The following is a 22,865-nucleotide window of genomic DNA, read 5'->3' as shown; positions in this document are numbered from 1 at the left end:
TCACAGCCACTTCTCACATTTTAGGTTCTTGTTGCACTGAGATCCTAATTTTGGTACCAAAATCTATACTAATTTCCCAGTGCTGTTGTAACAAACTGCTGAAACCACGGTGGCTTCAAAAATAAAGACTTATTCTCTTACGACTCTAGATGCACAAGTCCAGAATCAGTGTGTGGACGGCACTTTACCACTCTTGAGGACTCTAGAACACACGGTTCTTGCTTCTGCTAGTTTTATTGGCTTCAGACGTTGTGACCTGAGGCTACTTAATTCCAATCTCCGCCTCTAGCTTTGTATGACCTTCTCCTTAAGTATTTTTATGTGTCATGACACTGGACTTAGGGCCCACTAAGATAATTAAAATGCCCTAATATTATCAATTACGTTTGCAAAAACCTGATCATTGGCAGATTTGGGTGCTAGGATGTGGACATCTCTCTGTGGGAGTCGCCATTCAACCTACCAGAAGTAATGGGGGTGTGAAATTTGGCTCAGACTTGGTTGTAGAAAGTTTTAAGGAACACTGTACGGAAGTGATAATCTGAGATTCATGGAAAGGAAAATGTCAACCATGCAGCTAAACATTTAAACACACACACTAAGAAGAGGGGAGGATGTAGGATCCGAGGGGTTGGGGTGGGGTGGGGGGGTGGAGGATGGGAGGGAGGGACTCCTAACGCTAGGTGAGGATGTCCCTGACTCTCCTGCTCTTGAGAGCCTTTTCCTCGTATTGTGTTGGATCATCCAGCCTTGACATGAGGCTTGAGCCTAGTTGTACTGTAACTTTTTGTTATGATGTCTCTGAGAAGCCTGCTATTTTCTGAAGGGAAATGGAGGGGCAGAGGATCTAGGGGAAAGGGGACGTTGGGGAGGGAGGGGAAATTATAGTCTGGATATAGTTAAGGGGAGAATAAATAAATGAATAATGAAAAATATTGACTGATGGGGACTAAATGTAGGATCCGGTCCACGCACCGCCAGGAGGCAGCGTGGAAAAGAGGAAGCAGACACATTTGATCTAGTCAATAAACCCTGTGTACCATCAAATAAATGCAACGTAATACAGCGATTAGATTTTCCTTTTCTTTTTAAAGAACCATGGGATGTTGTTTTGTAAATACATAAAAAAAAAAAGTTGCCAAACTGCTTCTGCTCAATATTAAAGAACTGAAATTGAGACAGTCTCCCTTTCGTAACTTCACACTAGCCACACACTCATACAATCCTCAGGGATTAGAAGGGTGTGCCACCACGAGAAGCAGAATTCCTATTTGTTTGCTGGATTACGAAAGAACAAATCCAGTACCTACGTCTGCTTTCTACTAGGTAAGTACACAGAATGAATTAACGAATCCCGTTGGATGTGATTTGTGGGGAGGAGGGTGTATCTGAGACGCTGCCTTCTCCACTGCTAATTGTGCTCCAAAGCGCTATCAGCTGACTAGAACTTTGCAGAAAGCGCCCGCACTAAACGCCACATTCCGCCTTCCATGTCCACAAGACGCTCAGAAACAGGAATGAACCCGGGACACGGACGTTTTAAAAATCGTGGGCACGTGGAGAAGATGGGGCGAGTGAGTGACAGAGTTGTGCTGTGACGACCGTCGGGAGCAGTGATACTCAGGGTGCCCGGGCTCGCGGAGGGACGAGAAAACACCGGATCAAAGAGCCGCTAGGTTTGAAGGGATGGAGCGTAAATCTCCGGATGCTGAGGGGACGCGGGCTCGCTCCAGAAGACCGCAGATGTAAGGGGATGCTGGGGTTGGGCGGGAGGCCACCTCCGAGTGGCGGCGTCCGGACTGGATGGACATCGGATCTGAAGGGACCCTGGTCCGAGGGGACACGGGGTCTGAGCAGCATCTTGCCGGAGGGGATGTCTCGGGGATGCCAGGTCCCTCCGCCCGCCGCCTCCGCCCGCCGCCACTCCGGGGCGGCGGCGCTCGCCCGGCCTGGGCACCCACCTGGCCTCCAGCAGCAGCGGGGTCTCGGGCCACTTCGCAGCCAAGTGTGCGGTCACCGCCTTGGACGCAGTCGCCGTGCTGGCGCCGAGCAGGGCGAGCCACAGCGCGACGGAACGTAGGAGCAGTCCCTTCGCGGCTCTGGCCCGCGCCATGGCGCGCTGAGGGAAGCGCGAGAAGCCACGCTAAGGTCTGCTCCTCCTGGTACCCTGCCGCCCACTTCCGGTGGGGGGAGCTGCAGTCCGTTACTCGGCCTGTCGTGGGCATGCGCATGCGTGGCAGGGGAGGTCCAGGAACACAGTGTGGGGAGCCCCCGGGTGGACGCCGGGTCCTTTGCGGACGCTGTGCCGTTGTGAGGATGCTTGGAGGCGCCGCCGCGGGGTCTCGGGGAGCCCGGCTTTCCATACCAATCTATCACTAGCTGGAGCTGCCCCAGCCCAGCTGGTCAGGGACCCCTGGGTGAGGGCCAGCTTCCCGTTAGAATCACCTCGAGGGAGCAGGAGCTAGACTAGGCCTCAGAAATGACGTAAGAAGTCGCAGGCGACTCCGTATACAACGCTGGGAGAGCTGTGGTTTATCCATGGGTTTTCCCTGCTCTGTGGCTGGGTCTGAGGGCTGCACCTCGCCCCACCCTTAGGATCCAGTCCTGCCACACTTGCTTTTGGAGTTGGATGCAGAAGCGTGACCCTTGCTCTCAGCCTCGTGGAAGGCCCAGGTGATTCCTGTGCACTGACAAGACTCAGAGGTGCTGCTGCAAAAGATACAGCTGAATGGTGGTGGTGGTGGTGGTGGGGTCGGTAGGAGGGAAACGTAAAAGTGGGGGGAAAATAGCTCAGAAGGAGCACAGAGACGTTGCTTCCCGTTTGTGTACCAATCTACTCTGTGGGTACATACCATTTCTTCCAGCTGCTAACACACACACACACACACACACACACACACACACACACACACACACGAGAGGGAGAGAGACACAGAGAGACACAGAGAGAGAGCGCACTACATTACCCTTGTGTGTTTTGTTTTTCTTTTGAAGCTGCTATTCCAAAAATGCTCAGGTAAGTCTCAATGCCAAAGTGGAGTCTTTCTTCACTACTGATTTCCCTCCCAGCGACTCTTTCGTCAGCTGTCACATCGTTGGATTTTCACTTTAGGACCTGAACACAGAGCTTACTTATTTCCCCACTGTCGATAATACTTTTCTGTGAGAACTCACGCCTCACTCATTTCTGGAACAATTTATGTCGAGGGTCAGTAAGTATCGAAAAAACCTTGGGAGGTCCTTGGTAGTCCACGGAAAGCCAAGGGCAGTGAACGGCGTTTCCAGTCATGGAGCATGAGGAAAAGTATATTGTGAATCGTTAACATGTTTTGTTTTCATTCTTCATTTTTGGCTGAGATGTGGGATAGAAGGAAATGGGATGTTGACAGAGCCAGCCTTAAATGCCAGCATGCCTCATGCTGTATAAGTCACATGCAATATATTATTAAACTCAAGTTAGATACTAATTTAGTAAGATAGTAACTAAAGTTAGATACAAAGAATCTTAATTCCTGTTGAATTCAGGGAAGTAGACATGCTACACTATTCTTTTGGAGAGAATGACATTCACTTAATATTGACCGTTCATTCACACAATTGCACGTTTTATCTCTTACAGTACTTTCCTAGCGACTGAAGTTCCTTTAGAACATTTTCTCACAGAGACCAGCTCTCCAGGGTTGTTTCTTTGCCTGCAGATAAGAGGACAAGAGTGGGTGACCTTCACATTTTTTTTTCTCTGTGTAATTGCCTGGTGCAGGTAGAAAAAAAAAATCCAACTGAAAAAACCCAGCAAAGCACACTAAGTCAGTAAAATGGCTAAGGACTCTGAAATCAGTAAATTATAAAATTTAATCAATTAAGTTCTAAGAACAAATAACCCTTTGGTTGGCCATGAATGGTACACATTTCAGAGATGTAATCATTCGTTAGCATTTCCTTCTTTTTTCTTTTTTCTTTTTTTTTTTTAGGAAAATGAAATCCAAGGTTAGTCACTTCAGAGTACTGTGAAAGAAAAATTCATGATAGCAGTTTTCATTCTATGTGGAAGAAGTGATTAATGGGTTCTTTATAATAAGAATCGTGCTTCATGGAATAAATCATCTTGAATTCTTAAGGTACAGAGAGAGCTACATTCATTGATTTTAATGGTGCTGTGTGAGAATAAAGTTAGATCATAAGAATCTTAATTTTCTGAGCCGCAATGAAGTCTTGGGTTTAAGTGACGTTTAAAACCCCCTTTTGTTTTTAGACAGCCTTTGTTATGAAGCAGAGCTCATGCTCATGTTTTGATTGGGATAGTTTAAATATGCCGGAGTGCCCTGCCCTTTACCGTGGTTGGGAAGTATTCATAAACCTAAGGGATCTATCACATCTCCCTTCCAGGCAAGATGATGTCAGAGTCACAAGCAAAGGAATAACGGCAGAAAGTGCTCAAACCCAAGGATCAGCAAGTCCAATTTTAAAAACTTTCCATGCTTTATTAAAGCTACACATGTCCAGCTCCATTTCACCCTCTTGTTTTTGCTGTCCCAGGGCTGAAACAGCTTTGTGTACACCAAGCTGGCATTTTACAACTGAGCTGTCCAACCTCTAACAGCGTGTCTTAAAGTGTGTGTGCATGCTTGCATGGACAGTCCGTTATGGGGGCTTTCAATAATTATCTTGACAATATGAGAACTAAACAACTACCTTCTACGCTTGCACACGTACCTAGTGAGTTCATAGCTAGTGAGGTCAAAGTACCTACTATTGGAGCAAGATACAGGAAAGATAAAATTGGTCATTTTAACCATATAGATTTGTTGATCAGACCGTGAACTGTGATTGTGTTATTTACCAAAAAGAAAAACTATTTCAAGGTTTTGTGTGGCTCTGCCTTAGCACACACCTTAATCCCTCTGGCTGGAATACAGATGCATCCTTAGTACACACTTTTAATACCAAGCAATGAAGGTAAAGTTAGTTTGTAGAAGGAAGCAGCAATGTTTGAAAGTGATGTCTAGTTGAGTGGCAGACACGGTGATGAATCAGAGAAAGATTTGACAGAATAGGATATGCCCAGCTCTCATGAGAAGAGAGGAAAGAAAATCCACTTAAAAGAGCTTAAGTAAGCTCTCTTAAGCACACGCACAGAGAAAAAGAAGGCAGTTTTACCAGGAGAGTCATACAGGGACAGGTTGCAGAGAGACACAGGAGAAGACAGAACAAGTCAGAGAATGAGAAGGAGCCAGAAAATTTAACAGATTGCTAGAGTTAGTTTGAGGCCAAGCAGAGCAAAAAGTTAGAGGCCAAGAGAGAAGCCAGATTGAAGCAGTCAGCTTGGAGAGGAATCTGAGCCAGATAGCTGAGTTGAACCAGCCAGCCAGAGTTCAGAAAGAATAGGAAAGGGTGAGTTAGTTATTCAGCAGTAAGTTTAAGAGGCTGAAATCATCCGGGGCCTAGATAAGATTTCACAGAGGCTGGAAGGTTCCAGGACTAAGCCTAGGCTAGCCTCCAGGCGACAATTACCTCAGGCAAATGAAAGGTACTGTTGCATAGTTTCTGTAGTCTACAGTGCTGACGACACTCATAGCCATGCAGCTGATCCCTAGGATAGTGACAGGCCATATCTTTTAAGTTCAGACTCCATTTTAAAGAACCTGACCTAAGTTTGAACTCAAGTAAACTAACAGGCTGGTACCTAACATTAGTTTCTGAGTTGCACCCCCTCCCCAACAAATCCTGAGCCTAACTACAGTCTCTATGCTAATCCTAAGAAGACCAGCATCTCCAGGTTATTCCCCCAACAAACCCGCACCCCCACATTATAAGCCCACCCCTGCCTAACAACACCAATGCAGAGGGGAGCAGAATTAAGTTTATGATGTGACTCCCAACACCAGCCAATTACATTAAAGGCCACAGTAGCTTTTCAATTAAGCGCTCGCACACTTACCCCTGGTTGCTGCTTACTATAAAGCCTTGCCTGGATAGACATTTGGGACTCCCTCACCACCAAAACCATCCTGTGTGCCTGTGTGAAGTTGGGGACAGGGGTGCTAGCTGGAAGAGAATAAAGAGCCTGCTGTGAGTTGCATCAGATCGGCTCCTGTCTGCTTTGGGGGATCACTAACACTTTCCTGGAATGCAACAGCTCATCTTTCACCCTCTCACTGTGCGTCTATTACCTGACTCCTCTAGATCGTCACCTGGGTAAAGTCACAATTCTCTGAAGCCTTCTTAATGCTTTAGCTTGTCTCAGAGTTGCCTTCATTTTTAGGGCTGACCAATAAATATTCTGTTATCCTATGGTGGCATTTAATTGGTTCATGCTTTCCATAGAAACTTTTCTACCAAACTTTAGTACTTGTTAATAATTCTGTCATGGATCTGAGTATAGAAACAATTCTTCGAGCTTCTGCCTTGCGTTGTTTCAGATCTCCGCCATGAACTGGAGTTGCAGCACCATACGTAATTCAACTTTTAGTTTTATGATGAGCTGCCATGCTGTTTCCCCTAGAGACAGCAAGGTTTCACTCACCATTCTGAAGACAGGAACTTAAGAGACTGATTCAGTTGAGCCCTTGCCACTTCCTGAAGGACGGCAGCAATGAAGGGTTGGTGGTAGTGCTCCCTGGGAGAGAGCTCCTGTCTAGCTAAAGTCCAGTACTGAAAAAGAAAATTAGCTTCACAACAGGGCAGATAGGCTTCTTCTGACAATTCTGTAAAGAGCAGCTTACGCGAGTGATAGACTCTCACTCAAACTAGAAGTAAGTTTTTATGGCATTCAGTTCAGAGTGGTACAGTCTTTGATTGGCCATGTTTACATTTTAACCGTATTGTCACAGCTGGTGGCTGTGTATTCAAGCTTCGATAATAGGCTGGAAAAGGAGGAAAGATAAAAAACTAAAAAATTGCACATGGTTGCCTGACCGAGCTGATTCTATTTCACACAACTGTCCCCAGAAATGATGTCAGTTCATTAGCTGGCTCCATGTCCCATGATTGTCTCTCTCCCGATAAATCCTTGGGAATAGAATTTCATAGCTGGGATGTTTTCCCTTGCTTGACAAGGTTGGGATTCTGTGGCTGAGGAATCAGGAGAGGAGGTGTAGACTCACAGCAAATCTCACACATCCCTTCTCCAAGTATCTCTCTTTGAAGCAATAGTTAATCTGGAAAGAAGACATGGGTTGAAATTCTAGAAGACAAAAGTTTAGAAAGTCATATCAATAAAAGGATTGTCTGCTACAAGGATGTGTCTCCAAGCTTAGGATAACTCCCGTAGTGTGAGAGTAACTGGGGAAATCAACCCCAATTGCTTGAAAGTCAAGCTGCAGTTATGGAGGGCCTTTATTTCGAACAGTGCTATAACCCTAAAGAAGAGAATATCAGCATTTATTATCAATCATTATCTCCACTCTGTGGCACTTGCAGCTGGACGTGCTAAAAATCATGTCTACTATTAAGTTACATCAAGAATTATGAGACAAAACTTACGCCAGTGATGCTGTTTTCCCAAGTCTTCTGACCCCATCTTTGATGTGAATAGGATCAAATAACAATGTGTTCTGTTTCAAAGACCAAAATTCCATTGTTTTTGGCTGGCTAGAGGAATATGGGGAAAGTTATTCTTCCTGTTTGCCTTCTCATCTTAGTACTTCAGCTCTAGGATGAAGGGGGAGGCTCTGAGCAAAGACAGAAACATGGAGACAATCTGCACACCACATCAAGAGGGGACTTCACATCATGCGTGTAATTTCAGTTGGAGACGTTAGAATGGCCCAGAAACGGAGAGAGGGTGAGGTTTACAATGTCAGCTGACTATAAAACTTATTTCTGTTGTCTCGATTGCGTTTTGGGGCCCAGCTCCCATTTCTTTGTTTTTCTCACTCCCTTCTTACTGTTTTCTCTTTCATCATTAATCTGACACCGTTCATCTCAATCCAGTGCGAATGCATTCCAGGCACTAAGCTGGGGGCGCAGAGCCCTATTGGAAAGAACTGCACGGTCTGCTCGAAGGTCACCCCTTCCTCGGGTTTGCTGCTGTACTGGAGACAGTTGGGACTTGAGCACCCCTAGGAAGATGCATGTTGTTTTGTTCTATGATCCTGGGTTTCCACACTCTTCCTCCTGTATGCAGGCATGTTTTCACACAATATCAGTGGTTTGCTCCCTCCTCCACAGCCGTCCCACTTCAGTCTAAACAGGCCTTTCTAGCTCACACCTCCTGATTTACTTTCTGAGGCATACGGCATCCAGAATATCTCTGGCGTAATCTTCTAAGGAGAGTAGACCTGGTTAACAAGCCCAGGAATCTCATGCCCCAGAAGCATCTCAGAGGGGCCAGGTATAGACTTGCATTACAAGCCCAGGAATCTGTGTGCTTCAGAAGCGTCTCAGAGAAGCTGGGCAATGGGGACGTGCTGTAGTTCCATCGTGGTGGTGTGAGAAAAGATTCTGACCAAAGCAACTTAGAGGAGGAAAGAGTGTATTTCAGCTCTCACCTCCAAGGGCATGATCTCAAGTGGGAACTTGATGCAGAAACAGAAGGACTGCCCCTTGCTGACACAGACTGACCTGGACTTAGCTAGTTTTCTCATACAGTTTAGAATCCCCTGCTTTGGGATGGTGCCGCCCTCAGTGGCCTGAACCCTTCTGTATCAATTAACAATAGAGATAGTTCTCCACATACACACTTGCAACCCCATTTGACCCAGGCAGCTCTGAATGGAGTCTCTTCTCAGTGAGTCTGTGTTGTGTCAAGTGGACAGTTAACTGACATTGACAACAAAGATCCAATGATAGAGTTAGACATGATGGTGTGGCTCAGAAGTTTAAAAGAGAGAGAGGTTCAATGGTCCATTAACACTGGCCAGAGAATAGATGTCCTGAACGTTTGCAAGTCTAGGGATTGGGGATGTAAGCATTTTGTGTTCTTCATGAACAAGTTAGCATGTATGATGGTAATGCAGATAAAATGCCAATGTAGTCACTTGAGGGAGACTTAGAAATCCAGCTGTAACAATAGAAGCTAATGCAGTCGCACAGACTTAGATGAACTCCTTACTGGTTCAAGACTAACAGTAATGCAGCACACTATTACACTTAATAAAGTAATCCTAATTAAGCGCCTTGTGCATAGCCTAGGCTGTGGCAAGCAATGGCATTTGAAAATATATAACTATAAGTTATTGTCCGGTTTTGTTATGTACCATAAGTTCCAGTGGATTATATTGCATTTTATATTAATTCTTGGCATTAATGAGTTTCATAGTTAACTAACAGGTGCTTTGTAAATTTCTCTCTAAGTTTCATATCAAACCTTAATTAATGTTCACGTAGCAAGAGTTTTCTGTTCATAAATTTCCCAAACCAGTGGGAACATTGGTGTGGACTTGCTATTAAATCATACTGAGAATTTTAGGCCAAATCCTTACATAAAATTTATGTTGGAAGTCATTGTAATTTGAAATGTCAGAATCATTTCTGCTGTTGATTCAGGGGCTGTCTCCTGCTTACCCATTTCTCTGCTGTCTTTTTTATTTTTCTGGGTTTATATTTCAGCGTTTGGCTCTTGCTTATCTCCGATTCAGCCAGTCTTGGAGCATTGAGCAGTGCCACCAGCTGACCCTCGGTTAAGCCTACATCAGCACTGATGCTAGTACTCCACAGTGCTTCTCTGTCTCGCTCAGAGGCCTCGAACAGGCACGAAACATGTGTGCTAATAAAAGAGAGCTGACAGTAATCATCCCATCGGAGGAGAAAAATGTCAGTCAGTCAGTCAGTCAGTCAGTCAGTCAGTCAGTCAGTGCGTTACCACAGTGACAAAAAAGTCAAGAGATCCCAGCTGCCAGTGATCAATAAGGACGGGCATGGCTTCCCGTCCATGGCTTCCCGGGCTGGTGGTTTAGGATTAATGCTTTGGACCAGAACACTCTGGGTTCTAAACACAGTTAAACACAAAACTCACTATTTTGGAGATGCTTAGGAAAGACCTGAAGCAGCTGCCCAATCCTGACAAGAACAATGAATGACAACTGGATAGCTGGTTAAAATTTAACTTCCTAGTTGAAGAAAATATATACACAAAAAACTCCATTTATATGTATGCATGGATTTTTCATACCTCTGACATTCATGCGACCTTTTCAGAGATGAATGAATGGCCAGTACCTCTCTTGAACACACATCTCCCTGCAGATCTAACCACTAACATAACTTACTCAACAAATTGACTTTTCCTTTCTCTTCCCGAGAGGTAGTTCTGTGCTACTTTTTCAAGTGGCGTAAGTTGGGAGGTACACTGGCGAGCACACCTGACAGGCCATCGCATGAAGAATAAACATGAGATCCCTACCTCAGGAAAGAGAAGGTGGAAACCGTGCAGATGAGAGACGCCAGCAAGATGGAAGGCTCAGCTGAAGAGGAAGGAATGGGGACACGCTCTGATAGTAAAGTGTTGGGGGGCCAGGCTGACCTAACTAGGGAGCGGGGTGACCTGGCCCACTCATCAAAAGTCTGGGGCTGGCTTTAGGGGGAAGGGGTGAGGCCAGCATCCATCATCCTGAGTTTCAGGGTCGATGTTGCAAGGACACAGACAAAATTCAAGGTATTAGGACATGGAATTGACAATTCTTTGTTGATTGCCATCTCGGGGAAGGACATGGGAAAGAGAGTAAGTTGAGAGTGACAGTCCTCAGGACTGGGGCCTGAACAAGTGCCACAGTCGTGAACCTGGGGCGGGGGCCTGATGAGTTTCACAGATACTGAGTTTGAGGTGTTTTTGAGAACTCCAAGAGGGTGTGGATAGCTGTGAGAGCTGCCTACGTGGGTTTGGGATAAAAATCATGGATTGCTCTTTGAAGATGAATCCTATAAGATATTTAGAAGCACACTAGGAAGTCTGACGTGCTCCACAGAGTCTTAGCTTTTCTTTTGTTGACCAGGGTTAATGGGCCCCGAGAGTGATCTCCAATTAGCCCAGGGTTAATTGCTAAGAAGGAAGCATTTGTGGTTTTGTGGAGGTTGACGGAGACATCAGCATTTTGTCACTGTGACAATGACATCATGGCAGAAGCCACTTCAGCCAGGACGACATCAGTAATTATTCATCTAAATCTTAAATGTGAGGCCATTCCTTTCTGGAATCTCAATTCTTTAAAAGTATTTCTTCTTAACTGTGACAGAAGAGAAAAATATCTATTCACCCCTGACAAAGAGGTCACTGACCAAAGGAAAATATTCTCTTAAAGTTAGCTTGGTAATTGATCACAGTCAAAGTACTAAATGAAACTATTTTTAAAAAGATATTCAAGAATTAAACCAAAAATATAAACTGTGAACTTTGAATGGATTTCTTTCTTTCTTTTTTCCCAGAGAAGCTATTAGGGCGTTTGATGGTGAGCTGAGGGAAAATTAGATAATGACCTGGAGATTTGATGGTAGAATTGATTACTATAAGGTGTCATAAAACAGCAATTTTAGGAGATGAATAAAATTTTGTAAAGTAACACTGTGAAACAATTTAGCAAAAGCATGTATTTCTCAGGATGTTAAAACTGTTGCAATTGCAAAGCCTGCTCACTAGGTGGGGATCCACGCCTGGTGCTGTAGGCTAACTGCTTGTGGCTGGAGAGGAACAGACCCCAGCTGAGAACCTTCTGCTGTCATTTTCCCAAACCAATTTAATTCCTAGCTATATTGTAACCACTTACAACCCCAGATGTGCGGCCATCACCACTCATCAAAGACAATTCTCTTTGTAGCATAGGGAAGCTATTTCAGAGACCCACAACTGGCCACAATGCAGAAGGTAACTGAGTGTGGGGTGCTCAGCCCCAGCTGGTCCTTCTACACTGGGATCCCCATGTAAAACCCAGCGAGCGTCATGGAAGAGGGTGCAGGATGCTTGTTAGGAATCAGAGGACCAGGACGTCTGTTGCTAGGCAGTGTGTCTGGACATGTCAGGGATACTACCTCATGAAATCTCAACAACCTGGCTGGCTAAACAAGACCTATGCAAAGGCCATCAACATGCCAAGGAGAGCGGAGGAAATTCCACAAGCCACCACTCCTAAAGAGGGAGAATCCATTTTCTCTGTGATAGGTCCCTGATTATCCAATCCCAAGTGGCCAACATAAGGACATAAAAGAAACACTAAATACACTCGGTATGTAGTGTGCATACATACGCGTGTGTAAATGCACGCATATATAAAACGGTGATTCTAGAAGAGGTTATACATTTTAGAGTCATGGAGACATGGAGAGGGAAGAAGGAGGCATGGGAATGTGGTAAATATGTTTTTATGTATGAAATTCTAAAAAATTAAGAATTGTTGAAATTAAATCAGTGTTCCATCGGAATTTACTTTTCCTGATTAAAACGTTTCAAAATAAAAATTTTGAAACATTCGAAGGGAGTTTGGATATTTAGCCTAATTTTGGTTTTCTGTTTCAAAATGTTTCTCCATGAAGCCCAGCCGCTCTCCTCGGCAGCTATTTCCCAGATTGTGTTCACACAGTTTAATTTTCCTGCACAGGCACACTCAGTTCTTATGAGTTCCTTCCAGCATCATGACCAGATAAACATGCAGACTCTGGGGGAAGGTCCCTCGTCTCCGTTTCTAAATCCCACGAGGAGAGCTTTGCTCTTTTCAGTGCTGACTCCCCAGGGCCAAAAACAGCCCTTGGTCCATAGAGTATGCTCAGAGATGTTTTGGATGAACGGGTCCACATAAAAGGAACAACAACCCTTACCTTAGCAAGGATTCACTTTCATTTATAGTAACTCAACATTTCTGCCCCATTGGTGGCCAGAGGAACAAGGGTGGTTGGAAAAACTGGGAGACTATAGTGTTCCTCTCTTCCATTCCTTCCTCCCCACCTCTCTCCCTCCGTCCCTTCCTTTTCTGTCTCTTTAATTTTGATTCCTGTGGACTACAACTTGTTCTATAGACAAGGCTAGCGCTCACACACAGACACACACCTGTCTCTACCTCTTTGAGTGTGAGGATTAATGGTGTGTGCAGCCACATGAAGCTTATGATGTATTTTCCGATAAATGTATATATATACATATATACATATATATATGTATATATGTGCTCGTTTATAGGATTATTGTCCTAACCAGACAAATTGTCCCAGGGTTGGATCACTTTAGATTTTGATGCAATTAGACGAGGACTCTGCAGTGAGCTGTGAGGGTTCGCTCGCTGAACTTGCAAAGAACCTTCACCAAATTCTAAGGAGGCCCATGGTGTTTGAGTGACAATCCAGCCAGCCAATCAGCTAGCTCAAACCAAGTTAAAAACCAAACACACAAGCTGTGCCTTTAAGGAGTACAGTCAAGCTAGAGGGAAAGATGAATAGTCACTAAATTATAACTATAATCATTTAAACAAAGATTCCCACACACTGCCTTTCCTAGACTCTGCCAAAAGAAGCGTCAGGGAGCCAACAAAGAGCTACCAGCCCCAGAGGAAAGATAAAATAATCAGAGTCCTGAGAAGATGACCAATACTATATGCATAAGAGACGGGATTGATTACGATTGTTGACATACAGTTATGGATGCTGACCAATACCATGGTCTGTTCATTTGTTAGCCAGAGAACCCGATTCATACTTGGGGCAAAAGCTTGAAAATACATGTAGCTGGGGTATAAATATCATGGTTCAAAGATCTAGAACCTGGAGACGACCTATGTCCAAAGGTTGACAAATATGGGTGCCCCATTTTAGAAAAAAAACAAAAACAAAACAAAGTCAGGGCCTATCCCTTGCAGTGGGAAAATTACCGTCCATTCACAGGGCAGTGTTTCCTTTCAAGGATCGTTCTTCTCATCTCGTTTGCTTGGTGAGCACCTGCGTGTGTCTGCACCACTTCCATACCTGGTGGCCGTGTAAGCAGGAAGAGGTGGGACCTTAAAACTGTTCTGAGCTGCCACGTGGGTGCTGGGAACTGAACCAGGGTCCCCTACAAAAGCGGCAAATGCGCTTAAAACCCAAACCATTTCTCCAGCTCTGGACCACGTGTTTTCTTCACTCAGCCTGATCTAAATGACAATCTTCTCCATAAACACCTCACAAGGACACCCAGAAATATTTTACTGGCTACCTGGGCATCCTCAACTCAGGATAAAGTTGACATGTCACATTAGCCATCACCTCAAAGAGAAGCTAAAGCCATGAACGGTGCTCACGCCTTCAGTGCTTGCTGTGTGTTAGGCCATCACTGTTTATTACTACAAACGACGATTCTGAGGCCTTCTGAGAGCCAGCTCTCCCCGTTTGCACGCATCCCAAGCTCTAGCTACATACAGTGTCCAAACTATCAGCATCGAGTGGTCTCTGTGTTCGTACTGTAGGAGAGTTCTTTTCCTAACTTTCTGTAGATGGCTCTCTCATGCCACGCATAAAAGGAGCCTACACCAGGCTCAAGTAAAAGGCGGCAGCCACATCTCTATTTGCTACTATTCAATCTATCACTGCAATTTGTGAGCGCAGGGTTTCCCGAGAGGAAGGACATATAGACTGAGTTTTAATATTATACTTGGCTTTAACTAAATTAGGATTGAGCCTTACACTTCTATTAGATACAAATTCTCATGCATTTCAAATGCACTAAAACAAAACAAAAAGAGCCCAGTTCACTTGTAGCTAAATCTGAACATTACGAGGCAATCAGTATTTGATTTATGCTTTGAGGAATACAATGAATCACTCTCTGATTATAGCATCCCAAATTGCCAAGCTAAAGAGTCCTTCATGAGTTAAATACTTTCTCCTCAAAAATATTGGGTCTGTATAACAACATATCATTTCCATGATTTTAAATGGAGTGTTTAAGATTCAGGCGTTTTAAGTTACAGGCATTTAATCACAGAGTCCACAAGATCATTCGCATTGAGCACGACTATAACAAATATCTAAAACTACTTTCAATAATGCAAATGAACGTCTCCCATCCTTTGAGTGTGACTATGTAAAATTCTCAACTGAGGTGATTTATACGTAGACATAATTATAAGACATCAAAAGAAGCAGATTAAAATCGACACAGAATGTAAAAGGCACACACGAAGGGATATGTATATAACAACTGTAGCCACAAGATATCACACATAATTAAAATGGATTCATTGCTTTGGACTTTGATTTTTTTCCCTTCCTTTTATTAAATCATTATGGACAACCCTTGTGCTCAATTATTATTAAGACACATACACATTAAAGTATTTCTCATATATATATACATATATACTCTGCATATATAGTCTTTAAAACCGCACTAATAGAATACTATATATGCAAATTTAAACATGCATAATTCAGGTAATTAAAAAATTACTCCCTAAACAGCATTAGCATACAGATAGTTATGAACCACTGAATTGTATGTTATATTTACCTCACGGTGCACAGCTCTGGCAAAGTAGGTTTAAGACCTATGTTTGAGTTGTTTAACTTTCACAATTTACATCTTCAAGTGATTGGACGGGTTTCCAAGTTTTGTAATTATTTTCTACGTCTCCGTGTTTTCTTTGTATGTAAACTGGCCGATCTTCCCCATGCTGAGCAAAGCAGGACTAGATGGCAGCGTGAGGCTGGATCGCGAGTCCTCTTCCTGTCTACGGCAGAAGCAAGGAATGGGTGGCTCCTACTCAGCTTTCTCTTGTTTATAAACTTTCATGAGGCACATGGAAAGAGTTGGTAACAGAACCGTCGTACTCTGCCTGGGTTGGAAAAGTGAGATTCAGAGAATCAGTACCTGGAATGGAGTTACCATAGAAGATGAAAAGAAGCCTAAGATGTTCCTAGGGGAACACCACAATAGTATTTCACCGTTTCACTCCTATCACGTTGGCGAATGCCCTGACATTGAGCAACGTAGGGAGAACGGTTTATGTTAGCTCATAATTGCTGGTTACAGTCCATCACTGTAGTAAAGCCAAGGCAGGAACTTGAAGCAGATGGTCCTGTCACATCTCTAGTCAAGAGAGGAGAGAAATGAATTCATGATTACTGCTCAGCTCATTAATTATTAATATTAATTATTATTATTATTGTTATTACTGCTGCTGCTGCTACCATTACTACTACCACTATTTGTTGTTGTTGTTCATAGTTCAGGGGCCAGTCCAGAAGACAGCACCATCCAGATACAAGTGTCTTTTCACCTCAGCCTAATAGAAGTCCGTTATGATCATGCCTGCAAGCCAACCTGAGCTAGACAATCTTTCACTCAGACTCTTTCCTCAGATGGTTTTAGATTGTGTCAAGCTGGCAAACCTAAACACCAGAAGTCCTTCATAGGCTAGTTTCTCTGAGGTAGCAGTTAGGTGAGCCCGTCTTAATGATAAGTAAAATTGCATTCACATTGAAAGACCCGTTGAACCATATGTAACAATAGAGCCTTTCCAGGGATTATTACACGTAGATGTGGCTGCCAGTTTTGGCCCCTTTCTAATAGCAACATGAATGGTGTCTGTATAAGCAGAAAAGGCCAATCATCTGAGTGAGAGACCACCAAGAAAGAGCAGGCACTCGTACAGGCATAGATGGAAATGCTACAGGAGTCACTCAAGGATCATGAAGAACCAGCAAAGAGTTAGGAGCAAAGGATTTTCCCTACAGGTTTCACAAGGAACAAGGCCCTACTGACATCTTGATTTCTGATCTCTATTCATCAGAACTTGGGATATCTTCTATAAACTTAAGACAAAACAAAAACTGAAAACAAACATGAAACTTTGTTAAAGCCTCCCTTGAAAATAAGTCAGTGTCTGCGTGTCTGCTAAGCCATGTTCCCTGTTTTTCATGAGGACAGATTATATGACTGTAGAGTTGCACATGGCTGACCCTCACATTCTCTTTATTCCCCCAGAACATGAAATGAACCAGCTCTGTGTTTCTTGCTGTCCAAGCATCAGAATGAATTGGAACCAGGAGTGGGGCTGTTCCAGCGAATGCTGATGAGAAATGCCGGGCATGTGAGCTGTTTGCTGTGATGGGACAATGTCTGAAGTGGTGGGAGTTCCTTCTATGTCTGGGACATGTCTGCTGCTTTTGTGCAGAAGCCATACTCTGCTCTCTTAAGATGATTATACCAACATCCTAAAGCAAGTATTTGAGAGCTTTTGTAACTTCAAAGATGTGGTCCAAATATCTATAGAATTGAAAGTTCAGTTGACTTCCTGATTAACACATGGAACTCTGTTAAATGAAAAACATTTATGAGATGTTATGAAATGAAAACGTCCAGATCACAGTCATCACTTTGGAATTCTATTAGTGGGCTCCAAGAATCAGGAGAGGCCAAGTGACTTACTCAAGGGCACACCAATTTTACATTATGTACATTCTTCCACAATTACAAGTAATGAAAAATTAATAAAAAAACACTCAGCTTATTAGGAATTACACAAAAGTTAATTATTTGAAATGCAAATAGGCCAGCTAAGGTGAGGATTATGCGTGGATATTAAGGCTGGAGATCAAACAAATTCTCTGCTAATGGCCTCATATTCTACCCTGAACAGTATCTGTTGGAACAAAGAAGGATTTATTTCCAAACAAGTTTATTTTAATATGAATGAATATCTTGCTGAAGTGGCTTACTAGCAAATGAGACAGAAGTTTTAAGACCTAATTTTTATAATTATTTTACAGAATAGTTCAAACATAGAGACTATGCCTTAGTGCATTTATCACACACACACACACACACACACACACACACACACACACACACACACACACACCTGGAAGTAAAATTAAAAGAAAAAAGAAAACATACAAGAGGGCAACAATGAAGTGATTTGATTTGAAAAAATACTCAGAAGAATGCACAAAATTGTGCTGCAGAGACAATCTCTTGTGCACTGTGTGGAAGCATAGCTTGGCAATAAAAAGGCGATAGCCGTTAGCAAAAGGCAGGAAATAGAAGATGGGAATTCCGGTAGAGAGATTTGAACTCTGGGAGTTATTTGGGCTTGGGAAGATTTGACTTGGGCTCTGAGGAAGTCAGCTACATGAAACTGAGGAGAGGTAAACTAGCTTTGTGGTACACAAAGACTAGTTTAAACGGGTTAAATAGGTTATTAACTAGTTAGGGTACAAGCTCAGCATGAGGCTATGGACATTGTAAATAAGGTAAGTCTCTGAGTTACCTGGGCATGGGTGGGAATCCTCACGGTTACATTGTGCTTCACAGTCTTTCTCCCAAAATTTTCAGTCAGACTCAAGCAAATTTTTATCGACCTTATGTCTTCAGCAGCAGCCCCATTACATCCATTAAAGGTCCAATACAAAGGCATAAGGGCTAGAGAGATGGGTCCGTGTCTAAGACAATTGGCTGCTCTTCCAGAGGATCTGGGTTAGATTTTCAGCACACCCATATGGTGACCCACACCACCTGTAACTCCAGGCCCAAGAGATTCAACACCTTCTTTTGACCTCCCTGGGTACCAAGCACACGTGGTGAACAGATGCATATGCAGACAAAACACCCATACACATGCAATAAATAAACTAAAACAAGGACTTTCCAGCATTGTCCCAGTCCCTGGTGATATTGATTAATTAGAATTAAATATTAAAACTGAGCTTGTTTTCTGAATGAGGAGAGGAACTGGTAAATGCTTCTTGTTTCCCTTTAAGTAGAATGAAAACATTTCACCAGTCTTCTTTGTTTCAACCCCAAATAAGCCAAAAGCAAGTAAATGAGCACACACCGGAGGAATGTTCCCGTGTCTTTGAATATCTTCCAACATTATGCAGATTATTCTTCAAGCTTTTCACACTTCACCAAGAAAGTGAAAAGATTTGGAACACACCCACAGAGGTGAGGGGAAGACCAACTAGGGTACAGGTTCTTTAACTCCTCACTCCCCACAATTGCATCACAAGAGAGGAGGGCGGTCTTCCTCTCTTAGAAGCAGCCATGTTTATTCCCTCATCCAAGATCACTTGTCATTACCAGAGGCAGAGCCTGTTTCCATGAACTGGTGCTGAAGGCACATAGGCTAGGAAATTCTTGTCTTGAGCCTGATTGAGAACTCAAGGTGAACACTGGAACCCAGTTATGCTCATTCTTTTGCACAAAGTCTTAAAAGGAAAACCAAAGCACCATTGTTCCTTTATATCTTTTATAATTTTAAATTCCTATAGCTACCATGCATGAATCCAAATAGCACATAACCCAGCTCCTCTCCGAAGAGAATATTTATTTATGGATTAGGTGATAAGTTGCTCAACAGTTAGTTTCCATCAAGAGGCCATTGACTTCTCTTGTAATGAGTTAAGTCACTTTTCTCAGGTCAGCGAACATAAATGCTCTCACTCTCTCCCTCCTTATCCCCCCTAAAATAGATCTGTTAATTGGTGATACCTAAATCCCAAGGTATCTTTGGTATTACCCAGTGCAGTAGTTACAGTGTTGAATGCAAACATTATAGTAGTTACAGTGTTGAATGCATACATTGCAATAGTTACAATGTTGAATGCATACATTGTAGTAGTTACAGTGTTGAATGCATACATTGTAGTAGTTACAGTGTTGCAGTGCACACAGTGCAGTAATTACAGTGTTGCAGTGCACACAGTACAGTAATTACAGTGTTGCAGTGCACACAGTGCAGTAGTTACAGTGTTGCAGTGCACATAGTGCAGTAGTTACTCACAACCACTGCTCCCAGAACTGTACTCAGTAAGGTATTTTTCCACACCAAACCAAACCAAACCAGACACACTAGTGGTAGCAGTAATGATAAAGCTTTTATGGAAGCTAATATTTCATATTATGGAAAACTCTTTTTTTTTCTGGAGCTGGGAACCGAACCCAGGGCCTTGCGCTTGCTAGGCAAGCGCTCTACCACTGAGCTAAATCCCCAACCCCTGGAAAACTCTTAAATTTAGAAATTATTTGCTTCCAGATAGTTGTATTGACTGTTTGGTAAGTGATTTTTAGGAAGGACAAAAATGTCTGTGATTTAACCCACACATATAATGCAAGTTTTGCTCTTTTAATTTTACTATTTCTAGTTTCTCTTTTGCTTATTAGTAAAATAAAAATCTGTTTCTTGGCTGTGGAAGAGACAATACTAACAAAATGTACTATAATTGCTTAGAAGCGATTTTCTCCAGAGATCCAGGAGGCTTAAGTACTTGAGTTCCCTATTACTCTCTGCCCCCTGGGTTTTACATTAGTTCTGCACCGACTTTCCTGTCTTGTGTATTTGTAAGAGTAAACGATTGTCTGGGAGAGGCTCGGGGGTGGTTCCTGGCGGTAGCAGCAGGTTGTGCTTAACCATCTTTTCCTTGCATGCACCTGAGCCGGTGGTTATTAACAGACTCTGTAGCTATCAATGACTACAATATCTCTTTGCTTAATGGGTATGTGCAAAGGGGAAAAAAAAAAAAGATATAATCACATCCATCCGCAGGTGCATCCTATGGTCTTAATCCAAGAGACAGAATTTGCAGAGTTGTTGACAGCTGTTTTACTTGTTCTACGTTTTCATTGCACAGGTTGAACCATGAATATTCAAAACATAGCCTGCCCGACTATTTTACCCAAGGGAAAAATCAACAAGAAGTAATGCATGTGGCAGAAATTAACGGGCAGTAGAGGTTACTGGAAATGGAGTGGTGGGATTGTGGCATAGCGAAATGGAGTTAGGGCAGGAGACATGGCTGAGCATCTGCTACCCTTACACACCCTGCATTCAATCCCCTGCACTCACACTGTGGGCTCATGACCACCTGTATTCTGGTTTTAGGGTATCCAGTGCACTCTTCTGGCTTCCATGGGCACCTGTATTCACAAGGTGCACAGACAGACATGCAGGCACACACAGATACACATAAAATAAATCTTCAAAACAAACACATCCAGAAAGAAAGTAGAGGCTACTTGTTGGGGATTTAGAAGCTGAAGTCAGATGACCACACAAATAGCAACGTGTGTGCGTGTAATCCAGTGCTCTGTGGACCCTGAGAGCCTGATCCTTTGCATTGTCTCGGTGTTCCAGCTGGTATGGCTGGAATGGAAATGCAGTTTGGAGACTGGTGTAGAGAAAAATTCGACTCTGACGCTTTGCTTGTGGATTTTTTTTTTCTTCCTAACGTCATTTTCAGGGAGGGTCCTTCTTTTCCTTACTTTCATTTTTCTTCTCTTCTCTCCTCCTTCTATTTATTCTCTTCCCCTGTTCCTCTGGATATTCCTCCCTCCTCCTCCCTTTTTATTTCTATTTTTTTAGCTGAATGATTAAAAAGGCTGAATGATTAGAGATGCTGTCGCCAGCAGTGCATAGGAGAAGGTCATGGAAGTAGGTCCAGGTTGGGGTCGTTGGAAGTGTGTGGAGCTGACTGATATGTAGGAGTTTTGGAGAAAGGGGACAACAGCATCCTAATATTGATTGCATTTCCAAACAATATAAGTAGGGTGGAGAGAATGACAGTGCCTTATCTGCAATTCCAACCAAATTGTTGAATAGGCAGTGTGCATGCATATGTATATATGTGTGCATGGGCCTGCAATTCATTTATTATATCAGAACATGTGGCTGGGTCCTGTTCCAGAGTCCTTTAGGTCCTCGTCTTAACCCTGCACCTGTGCACGTCTCTGCTTTAAACTGCTTTCATGTCCTCCATTCTACTTGTGGTCGGAGCCCTCTTAGTCTTCCAAAGCCTGGATGCTCCCTTTCTCCTAAAGCCTTCTCTGACTTTCTGGTTTGAAGTTATTATCTTTTTAATTTCTATTTCTGCAATCTGTCATTCTTCCGGGTCCCAGATCACCCACTATCTTGTCTCATAGCCCCACGAGTAGGTGGATGTTCAGTGAACTTCTCCTGCTAGAAACAAAGGAACCACATGAAGCTTGTAGACACTGGCAGGGGGGGCTCGGACAACTTGGGTTTAGGCAGCCCCTATCGGCTTCATCCGGTCCCTCAGTGAAATGTTAGTGGGCCTAATCTCGTACCCACGTCATGTGGGTAATCACAGAAAGTTTGGAAAATGCCATGCCTCGCCTGGAAGCCAGTTTTCTGTAGCAAGAAGTGTGTGAGCTCTTCCTGTGTGGGAATTCTATGCTACTCACTGTGCACCCCGCTTACAGCCTAGTCAGCAATGCCTTATGTTTCCAGTGTGCTCACTAGGTATCCGTGGAACAGCGCATGTTCCCCTCATCAAATGCTGCATCCCATTTTCACGGTCTGGTTTTTCCTTTGCTTGTATTTTCTCTTATAATCCATGGTTTTGTGTAAAGTTCTTTTTGTAGGTAAGTTTTTCTCCCCATAGTACAATATTGGAAACTAAAGTTGGTGATAGAACTTTTCAACAGCCAACATGGAAAAGTCTGAACACTGCCCTGGAATACTATCTTTTATTTTAGAAACTAAATTATTATCGGTTCTGGGTCATTTTGGGGATGTCTTTACAAAATCACACTGTGTGGAAATGAAAGACAGCAAGGGTAACATTCTAAAGACCTGAAAGAAATACACGTGGCAGGGTTAATGTAGCTATCTTTTTCTCAAAGAGCTGTCCAGTGCTAATTGTTTAAGATCTACGGAATGTATATACCCTGAGTTGATACATGAGAATGGCTCCTTACTTTCGTTTCTTAGCTTTCTTATTGTCTCTGTCCTCTGGGAAGAAAAGATAAATTCAGGTTTGAGACGCTGTTTGAAAGGAATAATAAGACTCCAAAGAAAATAAATGAACAGTAGCTACAAATGCCCCCATGTTTGAATCTCAGAAAACCATGCTCTGGTGAAAGGCCAAGTCCAGGGAATCAGTTAGAAGTGTTTCCGCTGAGTCCTCTCCAACAAACCCAAGAAGATTAAAGAAGAGATACATTGTTGAAAGGCAGA

At 43.2% G+C, this 22,865-nt stretch overlaps 1 protein-coding gene across 1 annotated transcript in view; it reads right to left on the bottom strand.

Annotated features, from left to right (window-relative positions):
* Positions 1-2,164, bottom strand: part of Uggt2 (UDP-glucose glycoprotein glucosyltransferase 2) — a 156,685-nt gene extending 154,521 nt beyond the window's left edge. Inside the window, exon 1 of the mRNA XM_032917211.1 lies at positions 1,962-2,164. Coding sequence (XP_032773102.1) covers positions 1,962-2,113 — 152 coding nt within the window. The 5' untranslated portion in view covers positions 2,114-2,164. The remainder of the gene's footprint in view (positions 1-1,961) is intronic.
* Positions 2,165-22,865: the final 20,701 nt, after the last annotated feature.

This window comes from Rattus rattus, chromosome 12, assembly GCF_011064425.1.
Source record: "Rattus rattus isolate New Zealand chromosome 12, Rrattus_CSIRO_v1, whole genome shotgun sequence".
Lineage (NCBI taxonomy): Eukaryota > Metazoa > Chordata > Mammalia > Rodentia > Muridae > Rattus > Rattus rattus.
Note: the sequence above shows the minus strand (reverse complement) of the source record. Positions and strands in the feature narration are given on the sequence as shown.